Genomic DNA, 16543 nt, shown 5'->3' on the forward strand with positions numbered 1-16543 from the left:
GATTTGTTCCTCTTGGCACAGAAGCGGGAGAAGCGGGGAGGGTGCACTGCTCATGAATGGTCAGGCATTGCTTGTTTGGACTTTGTCTTACCATTATGTGCAACTTGGGCTTAATATAGCCTTAACTGGCTTGGGAGCGGAATCACATTTTTCTAGCGACAGCATACCAGGGTTTGAGTGCTGGTATCTCACAAATAGCGAGTGGGAGTGGGGGCAATAATCTGGATCCTATACTACAAATGAGTAGTATGGACAAAGACCCTATTATCTGGGAGAGTAGTATCAAACTATAGGCTTGGGTAGATCTGGGGCCTGCATTCGAATGGCTTCCTTTTGCAAAAGAGCAGTTCACATTTAGGGTAGATTTCAAGACAAGGTAAAACCACTTTCCCAGAGTCACCCTACAATGGAAAGTTCTCCATTGGGGTGAAATGGAGGAAACTAGAATTAATAGGGCAGATGATTATCTGATGTTCTCCTGACTGGCAAATTGCATATATGCCTTCGCACCTCTTTTAATGTACCACACATGGCACTCGTTATCAGTGAAATCTTTACTGAATAGAAAACTATATGGCATTGTTGTTGGCTATTAATTTCTGTACACCTCTTTGAAAGCCATGTGTCCCCAAAACTCTCCAGATTAAAAACAAGAGAGAGAAACTCAAGTATAGCCTGTCACCACAGCAAAGATATATCCCCACCACTGCCACTTCACAATCCAGTACAGGAGAAGAGGGTATCACAATGCTGGCAGTGAACTGGGACAAACATGAAAAGAGCCCCAAGGATGGAAAACCAGTTTTGCTTTGTTTTTAATTGTCATGGAAAGGGCCAAAGTCCTTTAAGGTGATAAATCTATTAGGCCTATATTTGATCCAACAACAAAGGAACAGCCCCACCTGGAGGTGACATATGGGAATAAATCAGGGAAAGCAGGATTTTATTTATTTATTTCTTTAAATAAAATAAATAAATAGAACCAAACGCAGGGCTGAAAACCAGACAGAAGTATCTTCTTTGTGAGTGGCATATAGCTCAATCCTATATTGGGAATTAAATTAGACATGGTTTAAATAACTGTTCTACTAACAGGATTGAAGACAATGAAGAGCAACGGCAACTAAAGTGAAAGGTGCTGGCTCAAAAAGGCACCAATTAATTTTATCCAAAGTGTACCTACTAGAAGTCACAGTGAACATGCCCCCTCCTTTAAAAAAGAAGAAGAAGAAGAAGAAGCCTCTCAAAATGATGAAACTGCACCCTGTAACCAGACAGACATGGTCACTTCCAGGACTGTCACCATTTTGTAGAATAGATACAAGCACAACATTGGAAATCTAAGTTTGAGAGCATTTGAAGTGGATTTTGTACATTGCCTTGGGATGCCTTTGGAAGATGATGACGAAGCTATCTGAAAAATTGTATTCCCTAAAATGAACCTGCCCTGGTTCTGAGACTTTCTTCCAATACCGTCACCCTCACACGCACATTTGGTGGGGAAGCAGGAGAGGGTTTTCTTGGCGGCTGCTCCCAGACTTTGGAGCTCCATCCCTAGAGAAGTTAAGAGTGGCTCCTTGTTGTACTTCCGCCAGCAGGTGAAGGAAGACCTTCTTATTCCAACAAGATTTGGTAACTGATTGCTTTTAATGAGGGAGCTGGTGCCTTAATGTTTTTGTTGTGACTGTACGTTTTTAATAAATCTTATATGTGTGTGTATTAATATTTAATTGTTTTTTAATTATTTCCCCCTATATTTCAAGCTGTTCTTACTTTATCTGCAAGCTGCCCTGAATCCCTGTCAGGGAATTATTATTATTATTATTATTATTATTATTATTATTATTATTATTTTAACAATAACAATGATGACCTTAAAGCCCTATGTTGCTCTAGCACAACAAATTCACTTTTAAACAACAGACTTTTGCAGTTAGGAAAGTGATAGGGAACATGTGAGGTGAGCAAATGATTAACAGGGAAATATACAAATACCATGCAGACAAACCAGGAAAAATGCTCCTTATCATATAACCTCTCTGCAAAGAAATCAGAATGAACACACAATAAAGATCAAGCATAGTCTAAGCACCATGTAAGAAAATCAGGTGAATGCTCAACAACCAAGTCTTCAAAGCTTACATCACAGCAGATCTTAAGGTGGAGACGGGAGACTGAAGATCCTAAGGAGGAGATTGTGGAGATCTGAAGGTGGAGACTGAATTGTTAATAAGATCAAAAACATACAGTAGGGCTAATACATTGTTGGACATTCCCATTGACTGTTGGCATCATTCAGCAATTGTTTGATAAGCAGATAAAAGTGATTAGGGCTGAGATTGGTGAAATGGTGAATGAAAACAGACTGGAAGATGAACTAGAAAGTGGAATTAAAGAGGACAGAGAGACTTCGGAGAACAATATGGATGAAGGATTGCCAGAACAGGAGGGTGAGATGGTAAAGTTGGAGGCAACAGATGGCGAAATGGAGAAGTCCTTCATATAAGTGCCTAGACTAGAGAAATGAAACAACCAAATGGCAGAGTTGGGAAGTTGGAGGAGTGGAATGAAGTCATGGTTGAAGAGATGAAGAGACATCCTGAGCTGGCAGTGATAGAGTTGAGAGTTAAAGGTGTCTGCGTACAACTTGGAGTCAATTCAGATGATAAAGCTATCAAACCTCTGCCACTTTTCTTGAGGGGGGGAATAAAAGAAGCGTAAATGGATGGACTATTTTTTAAAAATCAAGATGGAAAACTATGGCAAATACAACAGGAAATGGGAACAGAAGATACGGAACCAGGTACAAACTAATAAATACGTAATAAGTAAAGAACTATGGAATATTATTTTAATGAGTTATCATAGCTGAGAAACTCTTGTGTGGACAAAGATGAGAAAACTTATTATTGTTTAATATGGAGGAATGGTTGTTGAAGTTATTGGAGACATTGTATTCATTTACAAAGCCCCACACAGCTTACGTTCAGGGTACCTTAGGACTGAATGAACCTTTATATACCAGCTCAATCACTGAAATTATCTGAAGGAACATCATCGGTCATTCCCCAAGTTGGTGAAGCTCATCTGACAGTGACACAAAACCGAGCCTTCAGAGTCCTCAGCCCAGTTCTGTGGGATGCTCTGTTTTAACCTTTAAACGTCTGCTGGAAACTTTTCTGTGCTACCAAGCTTATTCAGGCAACCAAGAAAACATCTTTCTATCATAGTTGGTGCTCCAATTTTAAATTTCTATGTGCTTTTTACATGTACATATATATGGTTGTTGTGACCCGCTTTGGCCCAGAGTGGCTGGGGCAACCCAGTCAGATGGGCGGCATACAAATGAATACGTAAATATATAAACTTCAGGTTTTGCCTAAGAAATAATCCAAAGGTGCAGTGGTGTTATCAGTACTCCCAGTTTTAGGGACTGGCTGAGGTTCAGTCTCCTCCAGTTCTTAGTACATTTGTACTGTTAGCAGTCAAATCCTAGTTTGAGTTGAGGAGACAAAGAAAAAAAATTCAGCAGGATGAGCCTAGCATTCTCCTGACATCATAAAAAAAAAATCCTGCTGCAGCTCCTCACACGGCATCGGAACAAACTGCTCAGATAACTTCAGCTCAAGAAAACCCAGTACCTCAGAGGTACAGAATATCCCAGTTCTGCTCGCCAAAATAAAAGAGATAATTAAACTCCCCAAATGGCCCTGACACAGCAGTTCTGAAGCCAAAAGAGTTAACTGGGAGAAAGATGCTTGCTTAATATTTCCGGAGAATCCAAGCAAGCAGGTTTGGTTTCATTTCCCTACAGAAAGAAGTAAATAAGTCCCCCAATTTGCTGCCCATAAAGCGATGCTAGGAACTGCCCGGCTGTGAGAATTAGCAGCAAGAGCAGCTCACACATGAAAGGAAAACAGAAAGGAACTGATGATGTTTCCTTGAAGCTAAATAGGAGCCTGCTAGGTGCCCATGGGGAGCCCATTCCCTGCTTAATCTGCTTTCTATGTAATTGTTTCCTAATGACGATGTCCTTGTTTGGCCCCAGCAGGCTCAGGGACCGGGCCTGGCACAGAGGTTTCCTATCTCCCAACTACCATTTATGCATGTTCTATTAAGCAGCACAGACTATTAATTACAGGGCATTGTCCACAATCACAGCAGACACAATCTCCAGGGGTAAAGCAACAGCTACAAGGTGAGAAGTGAAAAACAGAGTGTACCTGTACTAGTTAAAAGCATGAGAGCAAAGTCTCTCATATGGCGACTCAGAGATATCCATCTCTTGCACACCGAAATAATATTCTGTACCACAAAACAAGTTTTGGAAGGAAGCGCATACAAAACTAGGGTTGCCATATTCCCAAAAGTGAAAATCAGGACAAAGTCTTTTTCTTCCTCTTTTTTTTCCTTTGTTTTTGGATCAAAGTTGTTGAACTTATTTCGGGAACATCTCCCCCAAAAAACATCTGGGGGCTTTTCTTTGATTTTTTAAAAAAGCATTTTTTTTGGAAAAGAAAAAATTGCCCTACTTGCCAGTTTTCCCGGACATTTTGCCGATTTAGCAAAAATCCGCCCGGTCACCATTTTGCTGCCCGATTCCCGGATGTGTCCAGGAAAACCCAGAGGTATTGCAGCCCTATATGAAACTCCAGTATTAGAAGATTCATAGACTATTTTATTTCAATTCAAGAGGAAAAGAAAAGGGTTTGGGCAGCATTGCTAAACTAAGGGAACGCTAAGGAGAAACAGGCAGTCAGTGCAAATGGGGGGCAGGGGGTGGGAATTATCAGGGCAGAACGAAAGAAAAGAAAACCAGCAAGCTGGTTTAAGGCTTTCCACACAGGAAGTGGAACAAAGCAAATACTCCAACTCTGCACAGCCTCTCCTTCACCATGACTTGGAAGCCATGCTGCTACGGTTAAAAAGAGAGTTCAGCTTCTTAAGGATGTCCAGTACCACTGTAGTGATTACAGGTTTGATTGAACACTGTCCACCAGAGAGTGAAAGTGGATTTCAATTAAGTATTTTTATTTTTTACAGAGAGCACTCAACAGCCTGCCAGACATCAGGTTTCTATCCATCCAGGTCTAGCCTGGAGGGGTTCAAGGCTACAGGCTTCAAGGCACACAGAGAGAGCACAGCAAAAATCTTCTTGAAACGCATTGCACTAACTAACCACTAAGCTTGGCAAGGCTTGAATGCTGAATCACGGACAACTAGGCTGCCAAGTAAAAAGGATGCAGCTGAGATGAACTGAGCCTTTCCCCCATACATTAACCGAAAAAACATCAGCCGGCGCCTGACAGAGGTTAATGAGGCCATGGAGACACAAGGCCAAGGGTCAAAGCTTCTTGCGGGCTATTGGCAACAACCATCAAACCATAAGCTGCCTGCAGCACAGAAGGAAACCACAATCAACTCTTCTGTAGGTAAAGGTGTCAAGGTCATTACCGCTCCTAATCAATTGCACTATGGCCAAGGAAGATTCCAGAATGGCAGAATTGCAATCTAGAAGCTTCAGATCTTTCAGAAATCTGCATCCCTTAACAGCAAGGGCCACCAGCCTTCTCAGGACTGTGTGCATATTTGGATTTTGGAGCAAGAGCCGTGGGCGCCACACCCTCTGCCTCCCCCTGCCTCCAGAAAGAAAGAGGGGGGGAAAACACACACAGGTCACGTTTCCAATGAATCTGGGTCCAAGTCATGTATTACTGCAAAACTCTCTAGCTGCTGTTGCTGCTACTTCTACTGATTTTCCACTTCTTTCTGCAGTGTGGGATGGGCAGCAGTTGTCCAACCAACTTCCCCCTGGTGTCTTCTGAACTGCATACAGCATAACTAAATCTGGCCATTATTTCTTTCCTTTTCATCACGCTTTTGAGGTGCTCTCAATTTAACTTTCCAGTTGCTTAGGCGGCAAAATATAAATATGTACCGGTATTTCTCAGGCACAAAGTAGGCTTGGCATTAAATGCATCTTTACATTTACCATGCACTTTTTAAATAATGCAAGTAGCAGCCACCGTGGAGAAAGGGTGGGAGCAGATAATTCTTCATATCATTGCACTCGGGTGGCAGGGGTTAACACTTTCCTCCCCTGCTACATTCCGAATAGAATTTGCTTCCCTGAAGCTACTATTTGCTTTAGGAAGAAAGCTCCAATTAGCATCAATGGGAGGGAGCTTTTCTCCCAGGGCAAATAGCAGCATCAACCAAGCTATTGTGCATCAGGTCCACAGGAGGGGAGGAAAGTATTAACCCCCTGCCTGCCACAATCCTAGACATGCAAAGAGCCCTGCACCGTACAGTACTTTGAAGTCACATAACATCATTGTGATGTCAGGTGGGCAGCCCCATCCACTAATCAAAGAATCAAACCACTGGCCAGATGCAGTTTTCCCACCCATTAAGAAGGTGATACTCAGAGTAGAGCCACCAATGTTAATAGGTCTACTCTTGAGTATGACTTCATTGGATATCTCCCCATGGTTTAACTTGCGGTTTTATTTTGTCTCCTAGAAGGAGACCAGAGCGGGAAGTCTTGCATTTCCTACTAAAGGGAACTGACCAGGAGCTTACCAAATTGGTAGCTCAATACCTACATTTGCTCTTTTCTCGTCGTAATACTCTGCAGTCGTCTGAGTTATCAGGAGTCCCAGAGATGTGATCGTGGACAGCGGAGTCTTGTCTCTTTCCTCCTCTAATATAGTTTGCCCCACTGCGAAAGTATTTTTTCGCTACTGTTTTATATGTATGTATGTTTGTTTGTTTGATGCCAATAAAAGGTTGATGATGATGATTTTGTAGCATTGTATGATGGCTTCAGCAATTGTTACTTTGGGTTTGTATTTTTATATTGAATGGAAGCTACCTCGGGGGAGTAGCTACCTGAAAAGGAGACTAAAAAAATATTTAAAATAAATATTTAAAGTCTCCCCACAGATCGTCTCTGGTGTTCCAATGTGCCCTCTTGGAAGTTCCCCCGCACTCAAAAAGATTGGGGGGGGGTGGCCCCAGAGAGGGCATTCTCTGCAGCAGCATCCAAACAATGGAACTCTCTCCCCATGCAAGTGTATCAAGTATCTCCATTATATAGCTTCTGGAGTTTTGCTGAACACACCTCCTAACCTTGGCCCTTGACAGTTAAGATTTATGGGAGCATGTGGCGGAATAAGGCCTGCTGATGATTCAGGTTCATCATGGGTTAACCTATCACTCCCATGTTAGGTAGGTGTTCCCTGGGAGGCGGAGCTAGTTGGCATTCTAAAAGGAGGGGGAACAACCTTGAAAGGCAGTTGGGGGTTTGGCAGTTGGGGGTGGAGGATTAGAAAGAGAAAATGAGAGGTTAGGCTTTGGGGAATGGGAGGAAAGGTCATTACCATTGCTAAAGGGATGCAGGAAATATTATAACAAAGCTGAATTACATGGGAAGAAGATTTGTACCAGTAATAACCCGAGACATCCATGTTTTCAAGTTACCTAATAAAGTTAAATGTGCTTAAACGTTCGCTGACTGTGGCAGTGTATCAGTACCTTAAGAGGTGTGACTAAGAGGAGAGAACAAAGCTTTCCTGTGGAAGAGGAAAATGTTTGCTTATTCTCCTGTCATACAGAGGGCTGGACACTGAAGCCAAGTGTGCCACTTATTTGCCTAAAGGGAAGGCAAACTGCAGTAGTTGGGAACCCTGGTAGGGAGATCCCATAGGTGGTGAGAGGTTTTCAAACGTAGAGCCCTGAGGTACCCTAGAGACAGCTCCCGTATGAACACTGAAGGATTCATCCTAGTTGTCAGTGAAACTTAGGGAGAGTCACTGTTGGGGAAGTATTGAAGGGGAGGGAATAGGATCCCTCACAGAGCACACCTGGTTACTTTGTTAAATATTTTATTTAATGTTAACATTGTACGATTATATGGTTGCAACCCACCCGGGAATCTTGTGGTGAAGGGCAGGCGTGAAATCTAACAAACCAAAGAACAAAGCTGCCACCATTCAGTCTTCAGCAAGAGGCTCCAGGAACAGAAGCAACTCCGGATAAGAAATGTAAGGCATCAGGAGAAATATCGTAATTTTTATCCTTAATGGATAATGTGTCGGGTTTTGTTTTTAAATCACACTGCTCAGGAACATCAAAACAACTCCATCAGATGCTGTCCTTAGTTTGCTTAGTCGTTCCTCATTTCCTCAGGAAGTTGAATCCACATAACTTTCCTTTTCATTCTCCCAATCCAACTCTCTCTCACACACATTTGATCTTCCCTTTAGCCACTGCCTTCTACCCAAGGATTCCTGCTAACCCCATCAAGTAATCTGTGTTTTCACATCTGCACTAGCTGAATTACCAACTCTATGCATCATTCCAGGCAGTGGGAAGTCAAATCCATTTCTTCTCCAGCCCTTAAGACTGCAAAATCAGCAATCAGGTGGGGTTGCTTTGAAAAAGGCCTTTGGTAAGGTATACTCTCCCCCTCCTGTTGGCCCTTTACCTGTGATTTGACAGACTCATATTCTTCTGTCCCACGTGAAACACTCCGGAGAGAAGTGAGGTAGTCAAAGGTAATAACTGCTGTCTGCAAAACAAGTCAGAAACAACACCATAAGCAAAGTATCCTATGGCTCTTGTTTTACTAAAATGAGTTTGTGGTTGATCCAGAAGTATGGTCCTTTCTTAAGCCATTGGGCTTCACTGTTCCGACTTGTCTAGAAATGCATCCTCAGTGCAGAAAGCTACCAGCACACCCCAAGCACACTGAGTCCTCACCTTCCTCCTAAAACCTTTGGCACTTCATTTAGAACTTGTTTCCAAATTCAGGTTTACCCTAAAACAGGAGTGGGCAGGCTTCCGAATGGTCAGATTGTCTCTGAGCACATTCTCATCCTGGGAATTTGTTTTCACTGAACTCAAAATGACTTTACCAAAAAGTCCCTTCCAGGTTTCAGCCTTTGTCTTCATTACAGCAGCTGAAATGAGAATGTCATTTTGTTAAAGAGTTGTGAGTAAAAAAAAACCCTTCTCCTACAAGCCATCCAGAGATCTACCAGTAGATCCCTATCTACTTTCTGCCCACCCATACCTAAAATTATATAGGGCAAGTGTAAAAAAAAATATTACAAGAATTATGGACTACCTTTTAGGGAATAATCTTAACGGTACCTTTCTGACAAATAGATCAGGGGTTTTCTAATTTAGACATGCAGAACCTGGAGTCAGGAACTCAGTGGAAACAATGGTCTGCCCTGGCCTGTCAGATGTTCGTCCACAAGGGACTCAACAGTCTGTAGTCCTGACAGAAAGCAGCCTAAAGCTGGTGGCATCACAATCTACTATAGTGACATCATACCTGTTGTCATAGTGACTAAATATTAGGCCTTAGCATGGATACGGCTTGGATACCAATAATGATCCTATCACACACCAAAAGCATAGGTCCAGATGGTTCAGGAGACAGAACACTGTCTTTTCTGAATTGTCCCCCTTGCTAGATCAATTTCACTGCTTTGTCTCTGTAAGATTATGCAATAGGCAGAAGCGCAGCAGGTGATGTTTCTCCTACAGAGCTGCAGAGATGAGGAAAACTGCAGCTGATGTATCTCTGACAGCTTTTGAAGGCACATACATACCATCTCTCAGAAAACAGAAAGGTGGCAAATGTAAATTAGAGCAACACCAGACTACTGGGGATCCAGTGAGCTGGCAGGGAGGGGTCTGATGCAAATCTGAGCCTGTACTTCGAGAGGTGGGTTGTGGGAGGATGGAAGCAGAAGAAATGGTGTTCACAATGTACCTGTAACATTTGCTTATTTTCCTCCACCTTGAGAACAGTGGACCCAAACCAATCCATCCAATCATCTCAAGAAGCAAGAACACTCATATCCTTCTATCAGAGTTAGGGAGCCTGTAGCCCTCCAAATGTTGTTGGACTCCAGTTCCCATCAACCCCAGTCAGCATTACCAATGGTCAGGAATGATGGGTGTTGTAGTTTAGCAACATCTGGAGACCCACAGGCTCCCCATCCCTGCTCTATTGCAGGGGGGTGGGTAGGGAATGACAGAAGTGCTCAGTAAATGGGTATCAGCATTCTAACGGGTAGATCATGATCTACTGGTAGATCACTGAATGTCTACAGTAGATCACTTGTAGATCACTGGCTCCCCCCAAAGAAGCTGAACAACTGTGGCTCCCCTAAAAAAAGCTCAACATTTTACCTCCTCCCTGAAAAAACTCAACAACTTTGACCCGAACCCCCCCAAAATGGGCCTTCCTCCTTCCTAAAAAAAAGCTCAACAACTACTTTGACCTGAACCCCCCCCCAAAAAAAAACTGGGTCACTGCCAGTTTTTAACTCTGTTAGTAGATCGCAGTCTCTTGGAAGTTGGCCACCCCTGCTTTATTAGAAATCTCTAGGTCCCAGCGTACTGATTTTTGTACTTTCTATTAAAATGATGTTGATACCCACTTCCTGCCTGCATGATTTCTGTCATATTTTATATCAGCTTTCCCCTAGATTCTTTCTATATTCCTTTTACGAGTTTCCCTTTTTCATCAAATGTTGCAACACAGGTGCTGTAAAATATGGATTCCTGATGAAAAACACCCACTATAAACCAGAAATACTCGAATCAGGTTTATTACATAGCGACACATAAGTTCCGTGGATTTGAAGATGACTTTATGCTTTCCCTCACACAAGATGCCAGATTGAAACTTACTGTGGCAAATGCTCTGCCTACTCGGACAACTCCAAAATCGTTGGGATCCAGGTGCTTGTTGCCATACAGGTAAAATCCAGTGGTGGCTGCTGCTGCAGTGGCCAACGATGCGAGTTTTAAAGCCCTTCTGGCCATGGCAGCAAACACTGAGGAGAAATAAAGCAGGAGTCATGACTCGATGGGGGTAGATCCCCATTTCCTTAGGGTCTTGCGTAAGAACAATGTCAAACTAAAATTGATGATCTCTTTCTACAGGTCCACAATAGAAAGTGTCCTTTCATACTGTATTACAGTGTGGTACGCTGGTTTGACAGCCACGGACAGGAAGTCCCTACAGAGGATGGTGAATACAGCACATGATATCATGGGCTGTCCCCTGAGTTCACTAGATGACATCGCAGGAGACGGCTGCCTCAGGAGAGCGAGGAAAATTCTCAGGGACGACTCACACCCCGGCCAGCACCTCTTTAATCTCCTACCTTCGGGCAGGAGATATAGAAGTATAGTCAGCTGCACCAACAGGTTAAAGAACAGTTTTTATCCGTGGACTATTGGGCTGCTGAGTGGGAAAAAAATAGTGGTGCAATTGACTTCCGACAAGCACACAGAGTGCGAACAAGACTGAGAGTATGGGGAAGGGGCTCATTTAATTTCATGTAGTGACAATAAAGGTTTATTATTAGATGTGAGAGAGATTCTCAAATGAGTTGGCAGAATGAGAATTACAAGGCAAATGGAAGGTGCATGGGCCTAGCTATGGAGGCTGGAAACCCCAGACATTCCCATTACAATGTCAAATTTTCCTTTGTATCTGAAGAAGTGTGCATGCACACGAAAGCTCATACCAAGAACAAACTTAGTTGGTCTCTAAGGTGCTACTGGAAAGAATTTTTTATTTTGTTTTGACTATGGCAGACCAACACGGCTACCCACCTATAACTGAAATTTTCCTTTGCATGCAGAAGGAACCAGGCTAAAGACCTTGCATCTCCAGTTAAAGTGATTTCATGCAGCAGATCTCCGCTTGAGACCTTGGAGAGTCACTACAAATCAAAGGAGGCAGTTCTGTGTTTGATGAATCAATGATCTCAGGCTCAGTGAGTACAAGACAACCTCCTCTGTTCATATATAGGCTAAACTTTACAGCAAAGTATTTCTTAACTACAGCAACCACCAAGTAAGTTAGCCAGGAGGATGGTCACAGAATCTTCCATTTTAGGTTTGCACTCAGTGGGTGGGAACCTTCAAAACCATATTTTACTTTAACGGGTACCATTTTGATTCCTATTGCTTTCCTTTTATAGTAGCTGTTGAGGCCTAGTTCTTTTTGCAGCAATTGCTTTTAAAGAAATCCACCTTCCTGTTCAGCTCTCTTTCCCCCACCTCCTTCCTTTTATTATTTTTTAAGAACCTGTTCCTGAAAACTCCATCTGCTACCATTGTTTATTCTCACCTGAAGCCATATTGTGCCATTTGTGACATCACGACTATTGCCATCTCCACTAATTGCAACACCTACCACAGGATGGCAGCTTCAAGGGGGGAGGGGGAGAGTGGCAGCTGAGCTTTTAAGCAACCAAGACACCTGGTTTGTGCTAATTTCTCTTTGCAATAAAAATGGGAGTTATTAAAAATATATAAGGTGAAAACAACAGTTAGAATAAATTGCTTTGGAAATTTTCCACAAGGCATCGGTGTGCTTCTCGCATGCAAACGAGCGACTATGACATCCCTGGAGGGAATCGTAAATGTATGTATGTTTTTAACACCCCGATTCTCAACAGCGGAAATCCTGCTGAAGATTTGCTATTGCAAAAGATATGAGAACCAGAGTGCCAGTGTAAGTTCATTTCATTATTAAAACTGTTGGTGTCAATTAGTGACTTTGTCTGTGCGTTAGAAGTCCTATGCTAGGTGTTTAGGATTGTTCCAGTCCTTGTTTCCACAGTCTCATATATGATACCTGCAGCAAAACACTTTTAGAAAGCAGGTTCAATGTTGTTAAGTCATAAGAACATAGCCTAAAAAGAGCCTGCTGGATTGTGCCAATGGCCCATCTATTCCAGCATCCTGTTATCACAGTCATCAGCCAGATGCCCTTGGAAGGCCTGCAAGCTGGACATGTGCACAACTGCACTCTGCCCACCTGCAACTCCCAACAACTGGTCTTCAGAGACACACTGTGGTGTGTAGCTGCTGATAGCTGTGTCCTCCATGCCTTTGTCCAATCCTCTTTTTAAACCATCCAAGTTGCTGGTCCTTCAATTTCCAGTAGAAAGGCAAGGAAAGACAAGTAGCAAGGGGCTCCTATAATTCTAGCATAGACGTTTCAATTGTAGTCATGATGATGCAACCTATCTCTACCATTTAAATCATGTAATTGTAAGAAGTGAGAATAATAGATCCATCCTGCAACGATATCAGCATGATCAAAATCCTTACCATTTAAATGTGTTCACTAAGGGCACCCAACGGGCCTCAGCTACAAGTAAGGCATTTAGCACTGCTGTTCCCATGCTGTGGAACACTCTTCCAGCAAAGGTACACAGGTATCCTCACTTTTTACTTTCAAGGGTCTCTTGAAGATCTGTCTCTGCTGACTGGCCTTTGCAGCTGTTTAGCCAGTCACTTTAATTATTATTTGCAATGTTTTTAATGGCATTTTATGTTTTATTGTAATTGTTGCACAACTCCCTGATATTTTCTGGTATGGCTGTATAGAAATACTTTTTAAAATAAAAACACAAATATTGGGGAGAAGAATTGGGCCAACTTTTGTTAATAAACAAGGCCAAAGGTTAGTTTTCAAAAAGGGCATAGAGACATCAACACAGGGGTGGCTATAGTCAACAAAATAAATACCTACCCAGAAATAAGTTTCATTGAGTTCAGTGGGGCTTACTTCCAGGTAAGTGGGCTCAGGACCTAAGCCTAAATGTGTTCATCCTTAAGGAAGATCAACTTTTTCCAGTTAAGCAAACAGCGCTCACTAAATTGGCCTCTGCCTTCAGTGCAAAACTTTCTTTTTCCCAAATATGGGTCTGTGAGATTCACCATTGACTCTCCTTCCGACGTAGACACGATGTGAGAAGCATGGCCAGCAGTACCTGAAGCTGTTGACAAATCACCCGATCTTGCTTCCCCCAACCTACAAGCAGGGAAATTTCAGGTGGGCTGTTGTGGGTGGGGCGAGTGTGGGTGGCAGGTTGCACTTCAGAGGTGAATGAACGGCGCCGAGCTCTTACGTAAAGCGAGCCGGGGACTGAATACGGTAGTAAAAAGGGGACACGAAGATCAAGGGGAACTGAGTGCACTTCTGGAAAAACTAAAAGGTCAGGTCACGGTGCTACTGGGCAAATCGACACACTGAAATGAGCGTTGAAAGAAGCCGGTCCCATAAGTGGGGCTAGGGAGGATTGCAGCGCATAGGTGAAGTGGAAACGTTTGATACGGAAGGACCCTAAATTTACTTGCGTAACTGGGCTACGGTGACGTGCGGGGGAAGTCCCGATTCGGCCCCTCCGAACCCCCTGCCGTCTCCCCATTCATTACTCGACGTTCTAGATTCCACAAAGGTTTGTCCCTCCGCCGGAATGACTCCAAAGAGAACCGCCCGTCCTGTCCCCGTTCCCGTCTCTCTGGTCTGGCCACAGCCAACGAGGACAGCGCCGCTCTCCACACTTACCGGCTTTCTGGGCACAGGGACGCTTTTATTCGGCGGAATCCAAGGTTCCTCCCCTCTCTCTCTTCACCCCCTGCTTCCCGCACGTAGTACAGGCTTTCCCCTGCCGAGGATGCTGGGACTTGTAGTTTTCTCGCGGATACCAAAGCCTCGGGATCTGTAGGGGCCCCTGGGCTCCGAAGAACTACAAGGCCGGAGACGCCGGGCGAGCTCATTGAAAGGGAAGAGGTGGGTGGGTGAAGCGCCGGCGCGTTTTGCTGTCAGCCGGAGAGGAGAGGCCTCCTTCGCTGACACCTGTTTGTAGGTCAGCCTTTTTACATGTGTTCACCTGTATCAGCAACAAAGCCGGTAGTTTTGCAATAGGCAAGCATGTCGTGCGCTGTGAAAGCTAGTGGGGAAAACAGGACAAACCGCTCCTGCTTTCAAGACAAGCCTGGCAAATCTGGAAATATAATTGATGATCTGATACAGTTGATAGTCTATACTTGTTTTAACTCATTTGTAAACTATTCATTCTATCTGTCTATTACAGTATATAGTTTCGTTTTTCGTCTTTAAATTTTTGTCTAATTGTCATCTCTCTTTTGTATACATATAGAATGAAATAATAATTTAAAAACTATTTTTTAAACCCCACCACCCACTCCTGTTTCAGAAGTACAATTTCCCAATCACAGGTAGGTAGCCGTGTTGGTCTGCCATAGTCAAAACAAAATTAAAATTAAAAAATTCCTTCCAGTAGCACCTTAGAGACCAACTAAGTTTGTTCTTGGTATGAGCTTTTCTGAAGATGTGTGCATGCACATGAAAGCTCATACCAAGAACAAACTTAGTTGGTCTCTAAGGTGCTACTGGAAGGAATTTCCCAATCCTCATGGTCCTCAAGGCAGTCGCCATCCTAAACAATTATTGCAGGCATAGGCAAACTTGGCCCTCCAAATGTTTTGGGACTACAACTCTCATCATCCCTAGCTAACAGGACCAGTGGTCAGGGATGGTGGGAATTGTAGTCCCAAAACATCTGGAGGGCCGAGTTTGCCTATGCCTAAATTATTGCATATCAATGCTACCTAGGTTTGAGGTGGCTTTTGCTGTCTTCTAAAATATCCGGTTGCATAAACTGAAAGCAGTGCCTTAGACTATGTTGTGTTTATATCAGAGGCTACTTCTGAGTAAACGCTTTTAGGATTGTACTGCTACCCGACTGCCCCGCCCCTGGGTCACCAGTATATCATAGCAATTTGTTAATATACCAGTATAATATTTGGTTATTATGGTGCTGGAGGAGACTCTTGAGAGTCCCATGGACTGCAAGAAGATCAGACCTTTCCATTCTTAAGGAAATCACCCCTGAGTGCTCACTGGAAGGACAAATCCTGAAGCTGAGGCTCCAATACTTTGGCACCTCAGGAGAAGAGAAGACTCCCTGGAAAATACCCTGATGTTGGGAAAGATTGAGGGCACAAGGAGAAGGGGGCGACAGAGGATGAGATGGTTGGACAGTGTTCTCGAAGCTACCAACCTGAGTCTGACCAAACTGCAGGAGGCAGGGGCGTAGCAAGGGGGGGCGGAGGGGGTAGGGGCCCCGGGCAGCGCCCCTGCTGAGGGTGACACTTCGGGCGGTGGCCCCGCCACCTTGCCTCTTTGCCGAGCTCCGCTGGCTCCTCGCTGGCCCGTCCCTCTCCCTGCCCCGAATTGCGCTCCGCCAAGGGAGCCCGGGCGGCGGATTCGGGAGTCTTTGCAGCCCGCAGAGACTCCCGAATCTGCCGCCCAGCACCCCTTCGTGGTGCCGCCACCACCCGGCACCCCCAGGAGCGGGGCGTCGGGGGCGTCATGACGCACGCACACACCACGATGCCCCGCCCCCAGGGGTGCCCTTTGGCTTCCCGCCCCGGGCAGCCAAGAGGCTAAGAACGCCCCTGGCGGGAGGCAATGGAAGACAGGAGTGCCTTGCGTGCTCTGGTCCATGGGATCACGAAGAGTCGGACACGACTAAACAACAACAACATAATATTTGGTGGAAGCCAGTCTGATAATTCGCTTGAAGGGTGGGGTAGCAAACCTATAATTAATAGATACATTAAGTGGGTGCAACAGAGTTGTTTTAATTAGTTGGAAGCCGCCCAGAGTTGCCGGGGTAACCCAGTC

The 16543-nt window shown here is 44.1% G+C and overlaps 1 protein-coding gene across 3 annotated transcripts in view; it reads right to left on the bottom strand.

Annotated features, from left to right (window-relative positions):
* ADCK1 (aarF domain containing kinase 1) overlaps positions 1 to 14502 on the bottom strand; it is a 102118-nt gene extending 87616 nt beyond the window's left edge. For all 3 annotated transcript variants that reach the window (XM_033141954.1, XM_033141946.1, XM_033141939.1), the window contains exons 1-3: positions 14399 to 14502; positions 10714 to 10859; positions 8489 to 8572 (exon numbers count right to left, since the gene is read on the bottom strand). In XM_033141954.1, the coding sequence (XP_032997845.1) occupies positions 8489 to 8572; positions 10714 to 10848 (219 nt within the window). In that variant the 5' untranslated portion in view covers positions 10849 to 10859; positions 14399 to 14502. The remainder of the gene's footprint in view (positions 1 to 8488; positions 8573 to 10713; positions 10860 to 14398) is intronic.
* Positions 14503 to 16543: the final 2041 nt, after the last annotated feature.

Source organism: Lacerta agilis, chromosome 1 (assembly GCF_009819535.1).
Source record: "Lacerta agilis isolate rLacAgi1 chromosome 1, rLacAgi1.pri, whole genome shotgun sequence".
Lineage (NCBI taxonomy): Eukaryota > Metazoa > Chordata > Lepidosauria > Squamata > Lacertidae > Lacerta > Lacerta agilis.